The sequence below is a fragment of the Cuculus canorus genome, chromosome 5 (assembly GCF_017976375.1).
Source record: "Cuculus canorus isolate bCucCan1 chromosome 5, bCucCan1.pri, whole genome shotgun sequence".
NCBI lineage: Eukaryota > Metazoa > Chordata > Aves > Cuculiformes > Cuculidae > Cuculus > Cuculus canorus.
Window position 1 is genome coordinate 22,241,817 of NC_071405.1, and position 25,502 is coordinate 22,267,318.

The 25,502-nt window shown below is 39.8% G+C and overlaps 1 protein-coding gene and 1 long non-coding RNA gene across 4 annotated transcripts in view; both read right to left on the reverse strand.

The window, feature by feature from the left end:
* Positions 1–13,949, reverse strand: part of KCNK10 (potassium two pore domain channel subfamily K member 10) — a 75,252-nt gene extending 61,303 nt beyond the window's left edge. For both annotated transcript variants that reach the window (XM_054068960.1, XM_054068959.1), the window contains exons 1-2: positions 13,151–13,949; positions 12,345–12,402 (exon numbers count right to left, since the gene is read on the reverse strand). In XM_054068960.1, coding sequence (XP_053924935.1) covers positions 12,345–12,396 — 52 coding nt within the window. In that variant the 5' untranslated portion in view covers positions 12,397–12,402; positions 13,151–13,949. The remainder of the gene's footprint in view (positions 1–12,344; positions 12,403–13,150) is intronic.
* A 121-nt stretch (positions 13,950–14,070) lies between these two features.
* Positions 14,071–25,502, reverse strand: part of LOC128852217 (uncharacterized) — a 38,581-nt gene continuing 27,149 nt past the window's right edge. Inside the window, exons 3-5 of one of the 2 annotated variants that reach the window (XR_008449929.1) lie at positions 23,605–23,756; positions 22,919–22,972; positions 14,071–14,480 (exon numbers count right to left, since the gene is read on the reverse strand). This is a non-coding gene — a long non-coding RNA (uncharacterized LOC128852217). Of the gene's footprint in view, positions 14,481–22,355; positions 22,973–23,604; positions 23,757–25,502 lie in introns of those variants that run through there. The other variant, XR_008449928.1, reaches the window with a different exon arrangement.

The window sequence follows — 25,502 nt, forward strand, 5'->3', positions numbered from 1 at the left end:
AACAACAGGAAACCCAAGGCTGGCTTGCACAGGTATCAGCCAGAACTTATGCAGTGACATTAAAAAAATCTCTGCAAAAGTCATGGTCATTGGATGCTGGGATATTTCCCCCTCCATTCTCCCTCTCCCAGGCACTACACTTTTCTAATGCATACGTGACATCTCACTGTTCGAAAGAATGGATGTGGTAAGGCAGGACATGAACTCCAGGAACAGCTGAAAGCATCTTCGTTTTTTTCTTTCTGGTTTGGCTTCAGGACAGCAGTCCTTGTGGGGTGCCTAGCTAATACTTATTGGCATTAATATGAAGATGCACTGCTACTGATACCATTTGTAGCACTACTTACAGAGCTGCCAAGTCCAGACGGATACTTGAGGGAGATTTGTCTCGTGCTGAAGTGAGATTGTACACTGCTGGAGGGCAGTTCGAATTTTGTTTCCCTTGCTTTGCTTTCTCTCTCTCCTGGCCTCTCTTCCTGCCCTCCTCCAAATCCATGCATCTGCTCTTGTCCCTCACTTCTCTCTAACCATGCTGGCAGCGTGGGAGGCAGCACACCCGTAACTCCCCGCTCAGTTCCTCTTCTCGGCACTCAGCACTCAGCTACCCTCTCCATTACCTCTGACACTCGAGCCCAGAGCAAGAAGCCACACGCATGCTTACATGTGATGGGACTTATCAATGAACTTCAGGTACCGGGAAATGGAAAATAGAGTAGAAGAGCATTACAGTGAGGAGCAGGAAGAGTTGAGCGAAGACTAGAAATGATTGACAGGGGCAAGTCCCAAATAAGAAGCCCTGTGCTTCAAGATGGGTGACTGCGTTTGTTCCAACACACTCACTGGCAGCAGTGCTATCATCAGGTTTATGAAGCTATTTATAGAGAAACTGAATACAGAGAAACCCAAGAAAAATTCTCACTCTTCCCTTTCCGAAATAAGACTAAACCCAACAGATCACTGCTAAAACCTGTTTCCCTACCATCAATCAGTATTTTTTGCTCTTGCTAAATTTGGGAGTTCTAGTTCACACAGGTCTGTGCCCTGTCAAGAGTCAAAAAGCAAGCAAGTGCTTTTGGCTCAAGATATTTTACGGGGGTATAAAGATAACTTTGTGAAAAAGAGTTCTTATCAGAAGACATGAACATTCCATAGTTTTTCCTTATTAGGTAATATATAGAAAAACTGCTTTCATATCAGTATGTCAGCATGGTTCTCTGCAGACTTTGATGAACAACAGACTGGTTGAAGAAGTGATGCTGCCGCTTATCCATAAGCGTCTTTTTAAAGACTAATAAAAAAAATCACATTGCACCATGACGTGCTGTTGAATGAAAAGAATTGACTCCTTTTGTTTAAGAGGAAGTGTCCCAGGATTTCAGTAGCGTTTAAGGAAGAGTCTGAATCTCCCACCACAGGAGTTAAAGGTGTCCTGCTTCAAAGTGTTCATAGGATGATGTAGGTTCAGGGCTTTAGCTAGCACCCTTCTGCTAGAGCAGCTGGACTGGGATCTTTCAAATATCCTTTCTCAAGGATTCACATACGAAATTCAGACAATGGTGTCTTGGTCAGACCAACCAGTGAAAAAATGCGACTCTTGCAACTTAGAATAAAAAGACCTGTGTACAAAGGGAAGAACATTTTTATTGACAGAAATCTAGTGGTAAGACAAGCAGGTGGAGAAGGCAAACAACAAAGCAAAGATTCATGCTGGCCTTCCTAGCAGGAAGCCATCTAATCTACATTTGAAATGTGATTGATGCTGGCTGTCTGCCAGGGGTACACATTAACAGTGGAGTGAAGCAATCTCTTGATTGCTTCAGCTATGTGAAGGGGACTTCAGCTGTACCACTACCTATAGTATAGACTGTAACTGTGAGATGCCAATACATAGCTCAGCTGGGGCAGTACAATATCTCCTGCAGGACTCTTTTAGGTTAACAGCCAAAGCATAGACCTTTCACATATGAGTAAAGCCAGGAAATCACAGGCAATACAGCCTCTAACCACAAATTAAGAACAGTGTCAGCACTAACTGTTCCCCTTCAAAGATTTCTTGGGGCATCCTTACAGATGTATCTGCACATTACTGACCATAACTAAAGAACTCATATTGATGCTCCTCTGTAAAAACAAGAAGTAAGAATTTCTGCATCAATTCAGTAGAGTCTTCCTCAATCTTGGTAATGATTGGAATCTACAGAAAAATACTTTGAATTCAAGCAAATCTCATTAATGATCTACTATTTCAATTAAGTGATAATTTCTCAAATTTTCTGTGCCACAGAAATAAAACTTGATCTTTCATCATGCGACAAGAGTCAGAAATCCTGTGAAAACCACATCAATTGGGCTATTTTTCAGTTCACCGGAGCTATACTATTTGCATATCTTGAAGATCCACTCTATTTAGTAGTCTTAATTCCTATATACAGTAACAGTCCTAGTTAAAGTGAACAACAGCTTTTCAATACTTGGAAAATCTATTCTAGGAAAAGACAAAGAATATATAATATATAAGATAGCTATTGCAAAATTACTCTGTGCAGAAAAGATCTTTCACAAGGAAGAGAAATTTACTGTTCGAAATGCATTTGTTTAGGATACTCATTTTTATTTTGTCTTATTCTAAATTCTGTATAACATACACATTTTTCTTTTACAGTCTTGGTGTGTGAGTTGCACCAGTAAATCTGCCAAAGCCAGAATGAGCTACCCGGCCATTGTGTGTGTAAGACATTAGAAAGTGACTGTGAGTCAAAGAGAGCTCAAGTAAGCCAAAGGAATTAGGTTAAACAGACTTCTCACACACTATCCTTCTCATAGCAGTATACAATGAACAGAAGAGATGAACACTGTTACCAGGAGGTTGTCTGGGCACATAATGCTCCAGGTCCATGCCAGGCTGATTCTGACTGCACAAAGCTGGTCTGGAGTTTGCTATACAATATATAATTTAGAATATATTAGATAACACGGAGTTCAGTACAGCAACTGAATTACACAAGACATTTCTTATCTTGTGCTTAGCAAGATAATACCATAGAAATACTGTAGAAATACAGTTGTAATTTGAACTATGATAAAACTTTATAGCTACACAAGGATGGCATTTGCTGATATGTTATGGCTTCTAGCAATCTCACAGTATTTCACAGTGTTGCTGAACTGCATCAGTGATATGTGGCTACATGCATTCACAGTTCAGACTGAAGAAAGAGACAGCTGTGGCCACTTCTTTTATAATTCTTTCATCGCTGAGATTTTCTACACATAGTGGCTAGTGACTGAATTTTGTTTCTTTAAAATTAAAAGCTGAATTTTGAGATTATAAAAGCCCTGGACAAGCTGTCAAGATGTATTTGCCATTTTCAAATTGTGCCAGTACTATTATATTACAGTATTACGAGTGAAATAACACAAGCACCCCTTAGCAGCACATCACTGAATCTTAAGAATCCTAGTGGCACAAATTTAAGGTGCCAAAATCCAAAACACTCATCCAGTAAAGACAGTAACATGTTGATTTTTCCTCATAGGGAAGAAAAGATGAGTCAGTCCTGCTGAGATATGAACATATGGCTCTAACAAATCTAGGTACTCAAAGCCTGATGCTTAAATCACTGTGGTGAACATGTAGGATAGTGATACCAAAATAACTTATATTGCTTTGTAAGAAGACTTTTTCAGGGTGTTAACTTTTGTTATCCTCTACTAGTTAAACAGTATATTACTTTCAGCAAACAACAGTCACAAAATCATGCATAAGGTATGCGTTAGCAGAAAGACAGAACTGAAGCAATTTAAAGGTCTAATGAATGCATGTCTTTGGGGGCAGAACTGAGGAAAAAATGGAAGAAACATATGTATACTTCTCCAATGAAGAACTAGCAGAATAAATAGATCCTCATTTACTACAGATACTTACTTCATGAGATTACGTTATTTTGTCATATGTCCACAAGATTATTTATACTCTGCATCAGTTTTGCTCACACAGGAGCATCCTGATAAATGCCTGAGGAACCCGTAGAGAATGTAAAGATACTTCTTTTTAAAAAAAAACATGCCCTAGGTTATATGCTTACTTCTAAAAGGTAGAAAGACCATCATGAGCTTAGAAACAGTGTATTCTAATTGGAGGCAGATAAACTTGGCTTCATGTCCACCCATATTTTTTTTTCAGAGCATTTTCAGCCTTACCACAGGTACACACATCTGCATTCTCTGCACCTCTGGCAGCAGATCTGACCTTGTCATGCTTTAGGTTTATTCTTTTGTAATCTACATCGCCTGAAGCAGTTTTCCTTTTTCTCTCCTTTTTGGGTCTTTATTTCTTTTCAAAGTCTTCCATATTTCAAATAGCAAACTCAAACGAAATGTTAGACCTAACTATCTCTGAACTTCTAAAAAAAATCAAACCCACTTCTGGACTTTGCAGGCAATTACTACCTATATTCAGGGCTCCAGGTCCTATGTGCAACAAGTTTCAATCCCTTTCACTTGTTTTATATGTCATGCCCCTTGTCACATCTCCCGCTTCCAGCAGGGTGCTTCCCTTCTGTTTTAAAAACACAAAAATAAAATGAAGCCAGGCTTCTGTATTCTCTTCCACCCTTCCTCCTCACCCCCTGTATACAGGTTTTGATAACAGACTCTATCACCTTACTGGCTTTCATTTCCATTTCACCATTGAAATACACTCACAGTGGAATTTCCATTCTAACCTCAAAATCTTACCAGTGATCTCCTATGCTTCTATTTTCAGACATCTGCATAACACATATAAATACATGTATTTGGGATACTTTGTCAATAATGAGATTTGTAATAGCATAAGAATTGTGTTTGCAGTTAAAGAAAAAAATTAAATCTGAATTCTCGGTCTCAGCATTCCCAGATCAACGAAATATTCCCTAAATCCTGTGGTTCATTAACATGGTTCATAGTTCACTTTTGAAATATAATTTTGTTTAAATCATCTAAGTTAATGTTTGATTGTAACTGTGAAAAGCAGTGCAGAAAGTATGTTGGGAGAATAATAATAGTGCAAGGACTAAAAAGGATTGGCACTACCACCCTGAAGTACAGGGTATATGATACGTGCTCATCATTTGTTCTTTTATCTCATTAAGGTAACCAGTGAGAATTGCACGGCACATTATTTATAAAAGTCAGCAGGTTCATTTTAGAGCATATTTTCCATTATAGTTAAAATGTTTTTCATATACATGCTCTATGGATAAACAATAAAACTATAACCTATGTCTCAGGAACCAGAATATGACCAGCCTCTTTCTGACAAAGGCCAGGTTTTCAATTTCTTACAGAAAACAAAAAAAACGGTATTGAACAAACAAACAAAAGCAACAAAAGGTATTGAAGGGTAGTATTTAGCCTTTAGCTGAATATCACTTCTTTTATATAAAAATCGTATAAAAACTAGACATTGTTCAGCATTTATATTCTCTGCTTTGGCTTTTGCTGTAACACTGAAATTATTACAAAATAAAGGCTCGGTAATATTCCACCTGTTCAGTATTAGTGTGTTTGTCATCCCTTTCTCATCTCAACCTCCTCATCGTACCCTCCCCATTTCACTCGAGGTACTTAAAACACATTTAAGGCCCCTGTTCTCCCAGTGATTCCAGGCACTCCTTTACTTCTAGCTCAGTAAAGCCTGTGGGGACAGTTCTGATACTTCTAAAATTAAGAATCTCACATTGCTCACACTGAAGTAAGAGGTAAAGCTCTGTATTAAATCAAGAGAGTAAGAATTAAACTGTATCACCATATAGATGCACTCTTCCATCTGAAGCTGATACAGTCCACATGCTAGCTATCTAAATCCACATAAACACCAAAAGCTGAACCAAAATCTACCCAATTGATATCATATATCTTTCTCCCAAAGCAAACTCCATCACTTCAGGTAGCACTAGTTTTCAAGAGTTGTCTGGGAGATTTTTCAGTGTAAAAGCCTATTAACGGATTACTCTTGTACATACGTGGCTAAAATAGCATTGGTATTCTTCACTGAAATAATAATTCTCTCTTAACCTCTCCCACTGTTGACAGTTCTACTGCTCTCCCTGTCTTAGACTTGCAGCTTCACATTGCCTTTGATTCTTTTCATTCCCTTTTTCTCACAGTACAGATGGCATCTTAATGATACCCTACACTTCATCTTTCTTACCTTGACTAGAGTTGTCTTGCCTCCCTAAGAAAGCTGTTGTCCAGCTTTCACTCTGCCACTTTTTTATTACTAACTTACTTCTCTGAATCCTTAGTCTTTCCATTTCCATGGCATCCTAAAGAGAACAATTATGAAACTAATAGTTTTCTGCTGTCTTTCTTCCTCTCCTGCTAATTCAGTCATATCTTCCTATCTCTTAACACATTACGGTCCACAGTACTCATCTGCCTCCCCTGCAGGCTCCACATAGCCCTTAGTAAAGTTCTGATTTCTTCATTTTCTTTTACTTTTTTTCCAAACTCTATAGATTTTTTCTACCTTAAAGCATCTGGTACTATTCCACCTACAACTATGCACTGCCAGGAGTGTCCTCCTGTTTATCCAATTTTTATTCTCCTTCAAATCTCTCTTTATTTATAAACTCTTACGGTGTTCTGCAAGCCATGCCTATTAGGCACAGCAGAGTCCTGCTCTCTCAGAGGGGTCAGTAGCCAATACAATTCTGTGATACAAGTATCACGTTGTCAATATCCTGCTGACCATGGTTCACGTGCTGGATCAGAGCTACCCTTCTACACATTATAGTTTTCCATAGCAGTCTTTTTACACTGAGCTACTAAGAACTGACCTACTCGCGCAGAAAGATACTGTCTAGATCATAGCTGCACTCTTCTTCTTTTCATGTATCTTCTTGAAAACAGAGGACAGAAATGAACACCCTCGTCCATTCTGTTCACCTACGCCTCTATCATCAAATTTGCCTTCTGCATTGGTCTCTCTGAATGAAAGGACCTGGGGGTGCTGATTGACAGCTGGCTGAATATAAGGCAGCAGTGTGCTCAGGTGGCCAAGAAGGCCAACAGCATCCTGGTTTGTATCAGAAATAGTGTGGCCAGCAAGACCAGGGAAGTGATCAGCCTCCTGAACTTGGCACTGGTGAGGCTGTATCTTGAATGCTGTGTTCAGTTTTAGGCTCCTCACTACAAGAATGACATTGAGCAGCTGGAACACATGCAGAGAAGGGGAACAAAGCAAGTGAAGAGTCTGGAGAACAATTCTTCTGAGGAGCAGCTGAGGGAACTGGAGCTGTTTAGTCTGGAGAAAAAGAGGCTGTAGGGAAGCGCCTGTTGGTCTCCTTTCCCATGTAGCAAGTTATAGAATGAGAGGAAATTACCTCAATTTGCACCAGGGGAGGTTTAGACTGGATGTTATGAAAAAAAATTCTTCACCAGAGGGATTGTCAAGCACTGGAACTGGCTGCCCAAGGAAGTGGTTGAGTCACCATCCCTGGAAGTGTTTAAAAGCATTTAGATTGAAGTGCTTAAGGGAATGGTTTAGTGGCAGACTTGGTAGTGTTAGGTTTACAGTTGGACTTGACAATCTTAAAGGTCTTTTCCAACTGAAATGATTCTGTGATTCTGGAAAAGAAAAAGCAGGAACTGCAGCAGTTTGGAACACTCCACAGGCAGCATCAGTTTAATTTACACTGAGTAGCGGATGCTGAATATTTTTCCAACAGGCAGTCATCAAGGGATAATCCAATTCTGATACCTGCATGAAGGCATTTGAGACTCACGTAGCTGTCCCACATATGGGTGTTCAGTGCTGCTTGAGGTGTCTCAGATGAAGTGAGAAATTCCATGGCAGATGATACAGGACCTATGGGAAGTTGGAGCCCCTCTGGAGTAGGAGCTGGGGAATAGCAAAGGTCTCTAAATACCTCTAACGGGAGACTAAATTGAGCTGTAAAGAAGTGCAAGTAATAATAGTTTCTTTTAGTTGTAAAGTGCAGAGACAACCTTATTTCTTAACTGATGCAATCTCTGTATGATGACAGGTTGTTTGCTCCCTCCTAATTGTTTTAGCATTTGATTGCAAATCATATGCTCTTATTTCCATAGCAGATCTTAGTATGTAACTCTAAACAAGTTAATTATATTTCACAACACCCTTGTGCATTAGGGAAGTATTAATATTCTTAGTTTGCAGTCAAGAAAAAAAAAGGAGCAAAATAAAAAGTGTCTTACTGAAGGTTATACAGTAAGTCAGTGGCAAAACCTGCAGAGGAAACCCAGACTCAACCACGGCTTGAGTCCTCCACAGAACAACAACTCCTATGCTAAATGTAAGGATGATAATAAATACATGATTTTAGAATTCCAAACTGCAGAAAGCCATCCTCCACAAACAATGTCTTTGTGAAAAGACATTGGGAACTTTGGCAACTTTCCTCAAAACTTCTGAGTTCCAAAAGGTCAATGTGGAGATAAACATCTACCTGGAAATTCAAAAGGTTTTGACAATCCCTATCACTGTAATGACAGCAAAAAACTGCAGGCACAAAGGATGGAACAAGACTGAACTCCATTTTCTGCCTACTAAGAGCAGCACCAAGACAGATAACCTTCCTTTGGAAAAAAATATCTATTACCCTGCAAGACAGTCACATCTGGCCATAATTTCTGAGTGTATTGGAAACAGTTTCATCTACCCTACAAAGAAACAGCAATTTTAAGATAATTTGTAGGAAAATAAATGATATTGCTGTAACATCTAGATACCTCAGTGAGGATGGCGGACCCACTGTGGTTTAGGTATTGTATAAAAATATATCTGCAAAGAGATTAGAAGTTAATTTAAGCATGGACAATGGTGAGTGTAACAAACAGCAGGAGGCATGCAGGAAAAAGGAGAAATGACAATAATAGTTGCGAGTATATCGTCATATACTGCTATAAATCCAATCTAATATTCTGAAAAGTATAGATGGGAAGTTGTATGAGGTAGGAAACAAAAAATCTGGTCTCTCACTAGTTTCAGTTATTGCTTTACCTGAATCACACCATATGAGAGAAGCAAAAATCAGTAACAGGTAGATCAAATCTTTTGCGATTGTGTATATCCAGGCTGATTCCACCAGCAATACAAATGGCAGGCTTGTTTTTCAAAATGTAAGGCCATATAATGTGAGATCCTGTACTCCTACTCAACATGTGCAACTCTCCCTAAAACATTCTCGAGGTGCCTATTTGGGCACTAATTTTTTACCTCATTCACTCTCTGTATATGAATAGTATGGTTTTTAATCAATACATATGAGATTCTAGGATATACTTCACATCGGATTGCTAAGGACAAGTCTAAATAACTTTGGGGATGAAGTTTGATCTACTTGTTAATGGGATTACACAGTTTGATTACCTGGAATAGTATAGGACTTGCCTGGACAAATCTGAACCCTGTATATTTCCAGGTTTATTAAATATTTGGTTTTTCTAGAAAACACACTCAGCACTTAGAGGGAACACACAGATATACTCCATACCTAGGACACGTGAAGAAAATACACAGCAGAGTTTCATCTCCATGCCCTGTTCATTGCAGTTTAATGGCTACGAAATCAGCCTTGCATTAGCTGTCTGTCAAACGCCATCCATCATGTCAATTCTATTATTTTAAACCTGTTCTCTCCGCAAAGTCTTTCTATGGTATATTGATCTTTGCTGACGTGAACTGAGTATATAATTTTTATGTTAGATGAAGGCTACCAGCAGACTTTAATCTATCTATCTATGTAAATATTTATAGTTCAGTAAGCATTATGAAGTTGGCACCTCAGTTCATTTCAATCACTATCATTCTAACCTGGGTTCAAACCAGCATCATCATCAGTCCCAAGCCAACCATATCTCCCCAACAAGGGCCCTGGCCTTTAGAAATGTGCATAGTTTCTAGAAAATACTGCCCAGAATAATCAGATCACATTAATCTTTGAGATGCTATAGCTCTCATGCACACCGCTGGACTGCTAGCTTGCTTGCCAGCAACATCAGTTGATGTATCTCAAGTACTATTATCACGTTAGTACAATTCCTACTAGACGAAACTGTGGAAACTGCACGTTCCCTGTCTGACAACCAGAACAGGGCATTGAACATACAATACGCACTGAAATGAGCCTGGTATTTGAATGTCAACATTATTGGGGCATGAGCTCCGCTTTCAACATTTAGGACTTTTTGTGTCTTTGTACCACCAGCTTTCTACATGTTGATCTTTGTATCTGAGAAAAGCTACGTCAGTTCTGAACTCTGAGGATATCATCATTCTTCACAGGTACATGCAGAGAACAGATCACATATCTGACTGTAAATCAAGGATGGTTTAGGGCTCTAAGTGATTTTGTGCAGTTCTTTGTTAACACATCTATCTACACAAATATATTTTTGTTTCAAAAATAATGGGACTCTGATCTACCTTTTCTTCCACCCAGATCACTGATTCTTCAGTGGGGCTATGTGAGTACAATGTCATCGCACTGCTTCTGTATTGGTTAAAGTATTGGACCCTAGAAAACTTTTCCTTACCAATTTGCCTTCTTCCATTCCAACAAATTTTATCTATTTCCTGAGTTCTTTGCAGAATTTGAAATAAATATTCTTCCTTCCTGGGTATACATTAGCATCCTTGCTGCCCAGATAACAAAGTCAGTATGCTGAAGGGAAATAACTGGTAGGATTCTGTAATCCTTAGCAGGGATGCAGCTTAGCAGGGAGAAAACCTGCTGGGTTTGAGACCTTTTACCTGTTCCAGTACTTTATGGTTTTGGACACTTCAGTAAAATGTGACCAACCACCTGTTGGATCTGTGTGCTTTAGAGCTGATTGCCAACCAAGGGAGCTGCAGACAGAATGCAGTCAGTGCAGTCTCAGTCTCCCGTGTGACTTGTGAGAAGGGGGGAAAGGGATTTTTTGCACAAAAGGCATGTTGCAATACATAAAATGAATTAAAACAAGCAATAGCAAACACACATTCCAAAAAGCACCTGGGAAGAGCAAGTTTTCACCACAGATGATTTTGACTCTGGAATAAGGAATACTGTTATTAAAATAACCAAGTATCTGTTAGCACTACTATCCACAAGCTGCTAGTGAATCAGAGGGCGGAGGTAACTGACATGTAGATTTCAGCCTTCACCTAATTAAAGATGTAGTTAGGCTTAAACTAAAGCTTAATTGTGTATACAATTCAAACAGCACATCAGATCTGCTCAGCAGAAAGATGTCTGTTCTGCTGTATATTTTTTGTATATCAGGAGAAACTGCTTCTAACATATGATTTTGTAGACATGAGGGCACAGAGTATGACAGACAAATTGACCACTAAAACCAAATCTGCAAAATAAAGATGAATAATCAGTTCCCATGCTATCACCTCATACTTCCTGCAAGCACTGCTGTACAGCGACTGGCTGCCAGCAGTTCTACTGCAAACCTGAGCATATGGCTTCAAGTTGCTCTGCTCCTGTACTGATGCACAGAAATATGACACATCAGCATACAAATTGCCAGTAGGGTTTTTTTTCAGTAACTTCTTTTGTAGGTTGCATATGAACCTCCTCCCCGTGCCAGGAAACAAGACCATTTCATTATGTTTATTTTAAAACACCATGTGGATTCTTTTATTGAAAACCACTGCACTGGCGTAAATCTCCTTTCACCATCACAGAAACATGTTCCCCATGACAGCCTCCAAACCTTACTACAGAGTTAACCAAACTGCCCACTTGGGCTGATCAATTGTTAACAGGACAGCGTAAAGAGACTAAAGATCCCTTTGGACTCCATTATTTAATGTGTCTTTTTATATGGTACACACTATGGGTTATACTGCAGCAGCATTCTGCTCCAGTTGCTTGCCAAAAAATGTTTGCCATGGAGGAGCCTTGAGCAAGCAGTCACATCTTGCAGTCCACTCCTGTACCACCCATTTAGCAGAGACAATGATCACTAGAAACAACAAAGGAGCCACAGATAAAACAAACAATGCTGTGAGCCAGAGACCACTGTCATCCCAGGCAAGTTTGCCATGAAAATACTGAACAAAAACTAAGAGGAGGGAAGAGAGATATCAAATATAGAACTGTGAAACTTACCCCTAGAAGAGCTTTTCACCCACACACCCACCCAACCCCACATCCGATGAGCATTTTCTAAGGACCGAGCAAGAAAGACTGAACAGTGCACATGGGAAGCAGACAAGCATCCAATGCCTCCTCCCATTTGGAGTCAGTCTCCTACGAGTCACTAGACACAGGAAAGAATAATAATTGTTATTATTATAGTAATGATAGTAATAGAGAATCACCAACCTTGAGGATCCCAGTTCACCTGTTTCCTTGGATTCTCGATTGGAAATTTCATTGCTTCCTTTTTGCACAGGGAGGAAAAAGAATTAAATAAATTCCCAACCTTCCTGTATGAATGCTGCAGTCAAACAAATTAATTTCAAATTATAGGGAGCCTGCGCTGTTTGACCGAGGGGAACCGGTGGTTGCCAAGGAAAGAAATACACAAATAAATCAAAGAAAGTGGGGAGGGGCGGGGAAGGGTGTGGAGTGGAGGGGTTTGTACCGGCGAGGTGAGCAGAGTGCGGGCACCCCTGCTGAAAAAAGGGGGAGCAGAGGTGGAGAGGGGACCGAGAGGGTCCTGGGGTGGAAGGGCACGGAGCGCGCTGCGGTGGGCGCGGGCGCCGGGAGGCTCCGCAGCTGGCTCGCCCACCTGCAGGTGTCAGGGTGGCGGGTCCCCGGCGCTGCGGGGACACCGGGGCTGGCGACGCCGCAGCCCTGCAAGGACCGGGGAGCCAGCCAGCCGCCCTCGCCCCCCCGGGGACACCCCCAGCCCCGAGCCCAACTCGGCGCAGCCCCGGGCACCAGAGGGTGACAATTGAGCCGCGGGGGTGAGCCGCACGGCGGGGCGAGGCCGGGGATGGATGCAGCAGCAGAAGAGGAGGAGGAGGAGGGAGCCACCCGATAGCTTTGGATGGGATTCACCGAGCACCTCTCCGCGCTGGCTTAACAAGGGGGTGGGGAGAGGCAGCGCGAGGAAGCGGCTGCGAGTCCCTTTGTAGGAGGCGGCGGCGGTGCCCGAGGGAGGGGCAGGTTCCGCGGGTACTTACTGGGTGTCCTTCCCCCCGGGAGGGCGCGGGCTTGTTCGGCGGAGTTTGCAGCCGGAGACACGCTCGGCTAAGCTAGGAGCGGCAGCACATGGCAGGAGTACGGCAGCATCCAGAGCCTCTGCGGCGCAGGGGGAGGGGATGGGCAGCGGATCGCCCGAGCCCCCAGGGCCAGCACCCTGAAAGCCTTAAAGCCTCCCTTTCTGTCCGCCGCGGACACCTTTGCCTCCAGGGAAATGCTGGCACGGAAGGCTGAGGGCTCTTGGCTTTACCTTGTGCAATTACCAGACACTCGCTACTTTCCAAGTCTGCATTCTCCCTCCTCTCCCTGCTGCTCCAGGCTTTCCCTCAAACCCCGAGCAGGCTGGTAACGCCAGCAGGCTCTCCAGTTCCAGTTACCATAGGTGCCCCAGCTCTCCTCCCTTAGCCAGGAAAACAAAACCCCAGCCCCACTGGGGGCCTGAGGGAAGGCTGGGCGAGGTTAACCCTGTCCTGCCTCCTCTCTTTCACAGTGGATATCGACTCCTTCTGTGGGCGGGATTGTTCACTAGGGATGATTTAGGGGTGAGATCCACAAATTCATGTGGGTCATGGGCCAGAGACCCATATCGGAATCAGTCCTGAGATCCATAGCCAGGACCTTGTGAATTTTCAGGAAATGTGGTTATGATCTAACCTTGTGCCAGAGACAAACTAACCCCTGCTTTTTGCCCTGTACTTCTTTTTGCTCAACTGCCTTCTCTGTCGTGCTTTCCTATCTGTTGCTGGGTTGTTAGCTAACCTTGTAAGTGAAAAGGAGAAATTTGCCCTGGTGTAAAACAATAAAGTCTGAAATGTGTGGCTCTCCTCAGGAAAATCTTATTGTGGAGGCTGCCACACTCTTTTCATGTCCACATTCATAAGCTAAATAAATATATCCATGCTTGTGCCCAGTAGTTTTTGTTCAACCTTGAACAGAAATCCGTATTTGTGAACTCACAAATGTGGTGGTGTGTGCAAGGTCCTATAAAGCAGTGTGTAGTTTGAAGAAACTAGATGGAAGTAGTGCAGCAAGTTTTTTTTGAGGAGAGGGGGGTAGGGTGGGGTGCCGAGTGTCTCTCCTTTCCCTAATCCAGACACCCCTGTGGCTCTTGTTTTGTGCTGTACAGGAGGAGGCGGGAGAGGCTGCTCTAAGGCAGGACATGGTGAGAATGATAATGAGCCTGCTCAGTTCAGACTTGAATTTGAGATGATTGCAATGATGACATCAGGAACACAAGGTATTTCCTTTGCAAGCAAACCACAATGCATTCTGAACAGGCTTCGGGATTCCTGTTGACATTACTTCTGCAAACTGAATAGAAACAAAAGAGAGGTTAGACTTTCCTAATTGTGCTGTGCGAGTGCTTGAATCATAGTTGGGAAATGTTTTGATTATTTTAATAAAGAAAAAGTCTTCAAAGAAGGCTTCTGAATCCCCAACAAGATTGCTTATCAAATACATATCAGTAAAGAACAATTCATGTATTTATACACAGACATATATAACATCTATACACCTGTATATGACCTTTCCTCAGCATTCAGAACAGTTTTCCAGTTTACTGGCATCTTCCTTGTACATCACTGGGACAATCTAACGTATAGACATGTACTACTCAATTGCGTCAGCCTAACCCAAGTACTACTTTGTCTCTGTGCTGTAATTATCAGCAGTTAACTGATGAAGTGGGTAACATGCCACAGACATCTGTCCACTGAGAACTTGCCTAAGATCACCAAACTCAAACAGGCCGTTGAAAGGCCAACAGCATTAAATTCCTGCTACATTATGCAGGTAGTTCATTACCAGAAACACATCTTTATAGTTACTGTCTAAAGAAGTGGAATTTTCGTTTGGCCATACGAATCCTTTATTATTAAGCTGACCTTAGAGAGACATCTCATATTTGTTTGACTTACAGTAACGCTAATTAGATAATAATGACACAAAACCATATTCCTGTTTCTTATGTCCTCTTAATATTCTCAAAAAGGGTCGTAAGTTCTACATAAATGTTTGCTCCAGCTATAAGGTTTAAAAACTTCATGGCAAATTGATTGTGATCTGTCAGGTACGTAAATGCATGATGTCATGTAATTGTTTTGTAATTTTTTACCATTTTATGTTCATGGAAATTTTGCCTAATTATTTCAGTGCCTCAGACGTGCAGTTTTATTGCATGGACCAATTTATTCCCAAAGTAACTCATTTTAAATCGATGGGGTTACTCCAGAGATGGATTTGGCACAACGAGCGCATCTTTCACTGACAGCACAGCTGTTGCATAGAAACATAACTATTATCTTATGCAAATAAAAGGCCTTTCACCCCTCAGTGATGTCGAATTCTCATGATAGGGGGAACTAGTGCCTTGCAGTTATAGTGTTTCAAGCTGTTTCTGTGTCAAATTTTATAAGCTAAGTGGATTCAGTAGTGTTTAATATTTAAATGCAAGTCCACTAAAGAAACTCCACCCTAAATAAAGTATGATCAATCTATTTCAGGACCTGCTTAAGAATTTTCAGGACTTGACTTTATATCAGTGTTTTATGAAACTAGTCTGTCTAAACTCTTCCTTTGCATTTAGGGCTTATTGTTCAGACTTAATGTCCTCAGACTTGGTGTTAGTTAAGAATAAATGCCTTACAGGACTGGACCTGTGACAGATACAACACAATAGGCAAGACACTTTTTATTACAAGCAATCTCATTGAAAGAAAAGTAAAGCACTAAGTGCCCTTTTACTGTTCATTAGTAATATCGTAGTATCATAGTATAGTCAGGGTTGGAAGGGACCTTAAAGATCATCTAGTTCCAACCCCCATATGGTGTCAGTGATTTAGAAGGTGTTCTGGTGTAACTCAGAGAAGGCCATGGCATAACAGATGAAGAAATAGTTCTTATACCTACTTAAATCTAGTGGGCAGGAATGGAAAAATGCATTGATGGTAGATATAAATTATCTGTAACTTGTATGCTCCATTTCTTTGATGCGCTGAAGAGAAGACATGGTTAGATGGAAGTACAGCCAGTCTTTGTGTCATCACTTTACAATGTGCTCATTTGTGTATATAACTATTCAGTTCATGGTTAACTATACAGCTGTTCAAAATCTGGTATTTCTGATTGTGAAGATTGTTCTTCATTCAGTTTATTGCCACCAGAGTGCTGTTATTTACACTGAGACCAAGAGAGCCACAGAATAAATAACCCAAGTAAAGTTCATTCAGTCCTTTTATTCTATTGACCCATCCTTTAGCAGTATGAACTTGGACAGGATCCAGCGCAGAATCTTTTTATAACTTCTTTATTCTCTAGGAAGCCTTCTGTCTAGGAGAACATTTCAAGTATTATCTCTAGGATAACCTGAAGACCTTCTTTTCAGAAGCTTTAGTGTAGTTAGGAATCAAGAAATTAAATGGGAATCAGGATTACTATGTACTGTGCAAGGAAAAGCGACATACCGGTTTTATTGTCTTCTACAACATGCATTTTCTTATCCCTGTCTAAGTTGTAGCATGCAGTGCTATGTCACCAGGAATGAAACCATAGAAATGAAAATTTACTTATTGGCAAAAAAAGCTTTCAGTGAACTCAGTGTCTGCCTGAGGCAACTACACTTCAGTAATAAACCTTGCCAGGATGGTGTCTTATCAGAGCTGACCCGTTTGAGTTACCACAGCCCATTTTCAAGTTCCTTTGGCCAGTGACGCTGAACAGAATACACTATGGATCCTGCCTCTCATATCCTAACATATCATTCGTATCCTCAGACCTGCTTTAAGCATCCACCCTCTAAATGCCACAACAGAAGAGGGGATACCTGTTTCACAGTCCCCAATCGCAATCGTCTTCTTCCTCAGTTATTTTCTGGTAACCATTCCTCATTAGCCATACTTGAGTTTTCAGACACCTGTTATATCAATCCATTTGCAAGCACTACAGTGGAGTGCTCACCTTTTTTATTCTATCTGAAAAAGTATTACACATGAACATTATTACTGTATTTCAGCATTTTTTTCAGTAAAAAAAAAAAATCTGCCTTGTATAAAAGGTATTATTTGAAGCTGCATAGTATTGAGTCTCTGAACCCACTTACATCTGCTTCACATTAGTTTAATTTGACTTCAGTACAATTACTCCTGAATTATAGTCATGGGAGAATTACAATCTGGCTTTTAGTTTTTCCATGATGCCCCTGCAGAATCCTCGTAAGATCAAAGGCTGATGTCTGACAAAAATAGCAAGCCTGATTAATAAAAACAAGCCACCAAATTCATTTCCTAGCAGTACTATTCCCTCACATCATTTTTTTCAGATTTCCTACTCGATAGACATAGCAGGCTGATAACTTTCCTCTATATTAAACCGGAAATTTGGGGGTTAGCTGTCGGGAATACGTGTCTCTGACATTCACACCAGCAGCGGAGTCTCGGCAGCAGCCCCGCTTGCTGGCGGCGTTCAGCACCGCGGACAGCTACAAGCTCTCCGCTCCCCGCCGGCAGCGGCCGCGCCGAGCCCTGGGGTGATGCATGGGAGAAACGCGCCAGCAAGGAAACGTGGTGTGAGCCTCCCTGGTGCATGAGCTTCCTGGCCCATGGGAGAGTTCCACCTGCCAAGGCATTGCAGTGTCGATGCAGTGCCAATGCAGGCTTTGCAACGGCAAAGCAACGGCACCAGGAAAGAGTAGCAGACAAAATATCCATAGAGGGAAAATAAGGGGCCGCGGATGATATCAGGATGCTAGTGATGAGGTAAAAAAGGGAATGGGAAAACCCTAAAGCCTCTGATATGAATGCAGAATTGGAGAATAGGTGGTCTTGAGCTGGCAATGTGCGTTCAGAGCCCGGAGGCCAACTGTATCCTGGGCTGCATCAAAAGCAGCGTGGCCAGCAGGGTGAGGGAGGGGATTCTGCCCCTCTGTTCCTCTCTTGTGGGACCCCATCTGGAGTACTATGCCCAATTCTGGAATCCTCAACGTAAGAAGGATATGGAACTGTTGGAATGGGTCCAGAGGAGGGCTACAAAGATGATCGGAGAGCTGGAGCACCTTCCATATGAGGACAGTCTGAGAGAATTGGGGTTGTTCAGCCTGGAAAAGAGAAGGCTCCAAGGAGATCTTGTGGTGACTTTCCAGTGCCTGAAAGAAGCTACAAGAAAGCTGGAGAGAGACTATTTATAAAGGCTTGTGGTGATAGGACGAGGGGTAACGGGTATAAACTGGAGAAGGGCAGATTTAGGCTTGATATAAGGAAGAATTTCTTCACCATGAGAGTGGTGTGACACTGGCACAGGTTGCCCAGGGAAGCTGTGGATGTCCCATCCCTGGAGGTTGGGATGAGGCCTTGGGCAACCTGATCTAGTGGGATGTACCTGCCCATGGCAGGGGAAGTGGAACTGGATGTCTTTTAGGTCCCTTCCAACCCAAACTATTCTATGATTCTATGACATTAGAAGGGTAAGGTTAAATGGGTGGGACGCAGACTCTTTATCTTGAAGGCAGGATGGGGGATAAATGGGTGTTTAATGCAGTACAGAAATATATTAAATCACATCTGCACATGTGAGAGTCATTCAATGAATATAAAATCACACTGCTTGAGTAGATCAAGGAAAATAGAGCCAAATAACATAGTTTTATGTATATACATTTTGCTTTAATGCCTTTTTGATTAATGCCTCCAGGTGTAAGAAATACACTTGCAAAGCTTTGTACTTAGAATATGCAGGGAACTTGGGAAAGACTTCGGGATATTTTCTACAATAATAGCTTGACTATTTCCTTCTTAATCTGCAGGACTAGTAAAACTAATTCAGCTATATAGAAGAATGCTTATCCTCTACTCTGACCTTACTTCCCACAGATACACAGCAGACTTAGCCAGTAGGGCAGGATCAGGGGCCATACACACCACAGATGCTAATGCTGGTCACATAAGCATTGTCTTAACACCCATTTTACTGAAAACTTTCATAATTCCTTAGAATCAATTATGCCACTAGATGCAGCTGTTCCTTTCAGTGTTTTTCAATGCACTGTATCGTTTCAGCAGCCTATTAAATGTGGGGATTATTGCAGCTATAGAGTAGTTAAAGTATGGAGGATCAGTCTGTACAGACACCACTCGCTGTGACCAGTCCTCCTATTGCTTTCAGTTGTGCCTATTTCTTTTCTACTCTGAACAGCAGGGGAAGAAAGAAGATATACTGAGCATTTAAAGGGCTGACTACAACCCTTGCATTGATCATCACTTTGCATTGATCACTTTTACAGTACTTAGAAGAGCTTTACTATTTTCTATATTAGGTAACATATTTCTCATATGGCTTGTGTAGTAAGAAGCTGTTCCCAAAATATGAAAGCAATGGTATTCAGGGTGAAGCTGTAGAAAAAAAAAAAATAGATGAGGGTTCCTGTTCAGTTTCTCTCCCAGCACTCTTCCACACCTTCCCTGAACTTCATAGCCCAGGACGTGTATTTTCAGCCACACAGATGTAGAACTTTCACAACCATTAGTGTAGCCATTGTTTGGAAGGCTAAAACTCTGAATTGCCTGTGTCTCCGTATCTGCACACCACTGGCATCTTCAGTGCTGCATCCCTCAGGGGAAAATTACTTTGAAATAGGATGATACTTAAAGCAAAATCAAATCAATAAATTATTATTCTGTTGTAGGAAGAGTGGAAGGTATGTTCTGAGAGTAAATTAGAATTCATTAATATTAATTATAGGAACAGTGTGTCAGGCATTATATTAGGAAAACAACTTATGGCTGAGTATCTTAATATACTAGCATGGAAAAAGCTGTCCCTGCATTTCTGAAGATGCATAATCTAACAGTAAGCACATCCCAAATCGAGTTTCTACACAAATTGTACATGGACACATACAGAGTCATGAAAAAGAAATAACAATACAAACCTTTGAGTGGAATCTAGTGGATTTCATAAAAAAAAAAAAAAAAAGAAAGCAATGAATAAACTAGATAAATCCTAGTAGATAACATCACCTTCTACAACTATCATTCTCCATTTCATTAACTGTTTCATACTATTTTGTGGGAGTGGATGTAGTGGAATCACAACAGTTTAGATGCAACATGGCAAGAGACTGCAGTGTTATTCACACATGGCATACTCTTCAGTAAAGTGAGAAGCTCATTGTGAAATGGCTTCTCACAGTTAGCAGATCTACTACAGCCTACAGACCAACAGGTAACATGCATTTCATTCTGCTACCCGTGAAAAGAAATATGTCACTGTATATAACTATAGTAAAATTCTGGACTACATGTATTCTGAGACTATAAAGGCAATAAAGGGGTTATGTGAGTTGGGAATTGTACTGTGATACTGTATCTTTGTGCTGAAGCAAAGAAAAATGCTTCCTAAGCTAATGGTTGCAGGTTGTTTATGGGAAGCCCCCTTTATACATACACATTTTGAATGCAAACATCCTTTAAACCTTTTATGGAGTAATTCAGGAATGCACTCCTACATCTCTATGACAGCTGTAGTTACTTCTATATGTAATGTATAGAAAAGCCTTGAGATCTTCTGTTCAAAAGGAACAATAGAAACCCTATATATTTTTTTACATCTTTACACTGTATTTGTCTGTGAAAATCCCACTTAGTAGTTCTAATCTGCCTCCTTACTATACAAAATAATACGATGCAGGGAATCTCTAGTATTCATCTATAAAGATCCTATTTAGTAGTTCTAATCTGCATCCTTACTATACAAAATAATATGATGCAGGTAATCTCTGGTTCCCAGAGATTTAACATGGTTGTTGAACAGTCAGATCAAAATTACTTGTACTACAAAATGCATGTACAACTCAGATAAGCACTCAGGGGGTTGGGGGTGTTCTTATTTTTTTCTTAGTAGTGTGACCATACTAATGGAATTAAAGAAGAAAATAATTTAGCACAGAATAGCATTTTGAGTAAAGGAAGGTGATGGAATGAATGAAGGCTCTGTCACTATAATAGTTAGTTCTTTGCACAGACAGTGGTAAAAATGGACTCCACTGTAGAATTCAGAAGTAGTGCAAAAATATACATTTATGGTGCAAGTTTTCTGAATGCCAAGGTGGAACTCAGAGGAGCTATGGTTATAGAAATGTTGACAGAAATTTGACGACTAATATTAGATGTGGCTAAATATATAAACAGGCATGAAAGTTTGCTATTACAGGTCCTTGCTAAACAGATCAATAACTTGCCTTTGATAATGCCTGTACTTGATATTTCAGGGAGAAACATAATATAGCTAATTCTATTTGCTTTAGCATATTTCAACCGAGTATATGACAGTGCTCTACTAGCAAAAGTGAATCATAGAAATGTTTTAGAATAAATATTATTATGGCCATTTACAGATTATGTAATTGATACATAAAATGCTCTAGTATCTCATCTGATCTCATGATAATCCTGAATACAGTGAAAAATGAAACTTAGATTTTCCAAAGCTCAACCACCTAATCAGAAAAAAAGGCAATTTTATAAGAACCCAGACCAGCATACAAAAAAAAGTGGTTTTGTTAAAGAAATAATAGAAGAATCAAGACATAGGTGTATCTGTTACTATCATTTTGCTTGATAAAAATACACCTCTTATTCCAGCAGTTTTACTCCATACAAAATCTTTGTACTAAACCACCCTGCCTCTCAATTACTACAGGCATCTATACATTATAAACACTGGCTATTTGTGTCATAAATTAGCCTTTCATATTACTTTCTGGCAATATAGCATCATCCTTTAATTATAATAAATATCTCGTTCTTGATTTTGTAACTGTTAAAAAAATAATAAATCACTGAGGCTCTATAATTTTTCATTCTGTACAGTCACAGAAATCTGTATCTGTCAATTTATCCTTGCATGTCAACTTCTCTTTTTTCATTTCTGTAGTTCTCTTTATCTTTTTGATCTTCCTTCCACTGTCTTGAGAAGCAGCGGCCAACACTGAGTGAAACACAGACGTTCATTAAAGATCTATTGCAACTTTTTTTATTTGATTACAAAGCAAACTTTTTTTTTTTTTTTTTGCATTATCTTCCATGTTTTTCAACATTGTTAAGCATTTTGGTTTTCTCATAACTGGGTAAAGACATTGACTCTCCAAGACACTGACCCTTCCACAGATTTTTTCTGCTTTAGAGGTGTGGCATCTTCATGGCAGACAGGATTTGGTTTGGTTCTGCTTCACTCTGATTTGGGATGGATATTTACACAAGTGGAGTGTTTTCTTTTTTTATGCATCAAACAAAAACCAGTAAGTTTTGAGGTACAGTGAACAGGAACTTTGTGCATGAAAATTCCCTAAGATTGTGAGTGTTTGTCACGAAATTTTCCACAGTAAATAATATTTCAGTCCTGGCTTTAGGAATGATGTCATTAAAACAAACATCTAGTTTTGGCCTATTTATCCTTTACCATGACATTCATTGCTAATTCACTGACATGCTAATCAGGGGTTAGTATTGAAAGGCAGTCAACTTCCTTTTGTTAGTAGTTGTTTCTGATTCACATATAGTGGTAGGAGGAAATCCAGCTGTTCCAAACATCAGATACACAACAGTCTGACAGCCTATCACATTTTTAGAGCTGAGAGGCTGCCATGGGAACTGGCAAAAGTAAACCAAGATAGCTATATGCTTCATTATTTTGAAGAAGCAAGTTTTCAGATCAGTAACACTGCAACAGCCACAACACAGCAAACATGAGCTAGTTACCAGTAATGTAATCCTCAAAACGTACTGAGATCCAAAGGAAATGGCCAGTGAAATCTTCAAATAAAAAAAAAAATATTAGTAGCCAAAAAAAAAAAAGGCAGTCTAGTTCTACTTTCAGCAAATGAAACAACAATCACTTTTTCTTACACTCAAAGAAAAAGCAGCAGAAGTGAGGTGGCCACCCCCATACCCATTGTTGCTTTGAAAATTAAAGATTTTTGCTACCATTTCAACTTTTACTAGAAGAATCAATTTTTCTTCAATCATTTCCAAAGCAACGAAGAAAACATATCTCTATACATGCAAATCTAAAACCAGCAGTTTTACAGGGAGCCTTGCATTGACCTCTGTTTCATTTTGATCATGAATGCTTTATTTTATACGTCATCTTCCTTTTCAGATATTTTGTTCCACTTAAAAAACTGCTAATGTTGATAAGACCAGGGACAAATGAGTCTATTTAAAACTTGCATTAAGCTTTAATCAGTCAAGTAACTTGTGTCTTAAATTGCTATATCCTCAGTCCCTAGGCTTAGAATATTATCAAAAACATCATTAAGAATCAAATTACTAGACCTCCAGGAGAGTAAATAGAAATTCCTTCCCTATAACTTCTGCTGAGTTGGAAAGAACCTACTAATATTTTTTAATACATGGTATTAATGTACAGTTTACTGTGTACTTACTGAAAAGCGTGTTGCCTTATGGTTGTCAGATGTTTTGGCCCTTCATGGATGAAAGTGAGGACACTGGCCCTTATATATCAGACAGAGCGAGATTATGAAGTTTCACAACACAATGAAGTTTCTCCAGAAATCCATCCATAGTTCTGAGAAAACTGAAAAAATAAGATAATTGTATGGGGGACAGGAATATGACCAGCCATAACCAAGATATCAAGCTCAAGATGATAACAAATAACTGGAAAATTGTAAACATATTACCTGTAATCTAGAAAAGAGGAAGATTATCCAAGTAGTGACAGGCCTGCTAGCTTGACCGTAACACTATTCTAGGATATATTTTAAAGAATAATGATACCAAGAGCATGTGTAAATAATTAGTAAATGCAATAGAACCTGAGAGTTTCTTGGGATGTGCTTAGCTAAAAGAGAGACAAACCAGGTTTTCTTGATAGGTAAACTACAAGAACTGGAGAGAGGTTACTGGTGATGATCCTGGAAGAACAACCTTCAAAGCCGTTTGATACTTTCACAGTACATTTTGTAAAACAGCGAAGTGTGTGTATTTATAATGTATGTGATGTGGGAAAGAGAGAAATTGGAAGGTATTGCAAATACTAAGAAGAACAGATTATAATTTGGAAAGTATTTAATAATACTGCAAATTTGTGTGGTACAGATTAGAGCACAATTAATATAAGCAGCACCAAGAGCAAAGGCATGCATTATAGGATAAAGAAGAATTGCTGTTACAAACAGTACATGACACTGGAGGAAAAGACATGAGAATATTCACTGAATGTAGGAAGTCTCAGAAAAAAAAAATCATATGAGTCAGGTAAACATTTCTAGCACAGATCTTATTTGAACACGACTAAAGATATGAACTAGGTGAATGAGGATGCTAACTTCTAAAAAGTGTATGGAAGAACATAAGACTTACACTGTATAACATTAACAGGATAAACACTGATCATTAATCTAAAGGTTTGTAGTCATATTAGAAATTACATTTTGGAGCAAATTTTTAAAGAGGGCTGCAAGAGTAAAAGCTTATCACTTCTAAGACAGAGATTGAACAGCTTTTGGAAGAGATTTACATGATGATGCTGTCTGTCATTAAAGAAACCATTGTAACATAAGACTTCTCCCTACTCTTGTCTTATTTTCCTTTATTTATAGATTGTATAACTTGTATAATAATAAGTTGTATAATTTGCTTGCTCAGAGTAAATTAAATCCCTTCTACTCCTGCATGGAACTGCTATAGTCCATTACATTGTACTCATGTTCAATATTAAAAATCACAGGCCCTACTGGCTTCTGTGACATTAAATCAGGGATAAATATTATTCTGTGTTTAAGTCTCATCCATATGGTGTAATCTGCAATTTTGATATTTATTATTCAGAGGATAGATGTTATTTCTGTTTCTATCGATAATAACCACAGTGCAAAAAGACTCATCTCAAAAATGCAGACAAGTGCACTAACTCTAAGTGTCTCCATTTTTACTACCAACTATGAATCACATTAAGGTGTTTTAGATTTCAGCCTACTGAGGCAACCAAATTGTTATACGTAAGGTCACACAAGTCACTGAAAAAGCTATAAAAGGACCCTGACTCTTGACTCTCTGAAATATCCATCAAACTGAAGCCTCTTTGTTTTCTGATGTGTGTAATGTGTTAATGGTAAGGGAAGAAAAAAGGTTTTATACCAAGTTTTAAAATAGTAAAATTCAGGTTCTATCTAAATCTGAACATGGATATTCCTGAAGTCTTATGATGTCAGTAACAACACACAAATTTAGTAAGTAGCAGATGATTTCCTCAGTATATAACTTCCAGCTGAGGGGAAGTCCTGGACAACATAACAGAAAGTATGTATGACAGTTCTTC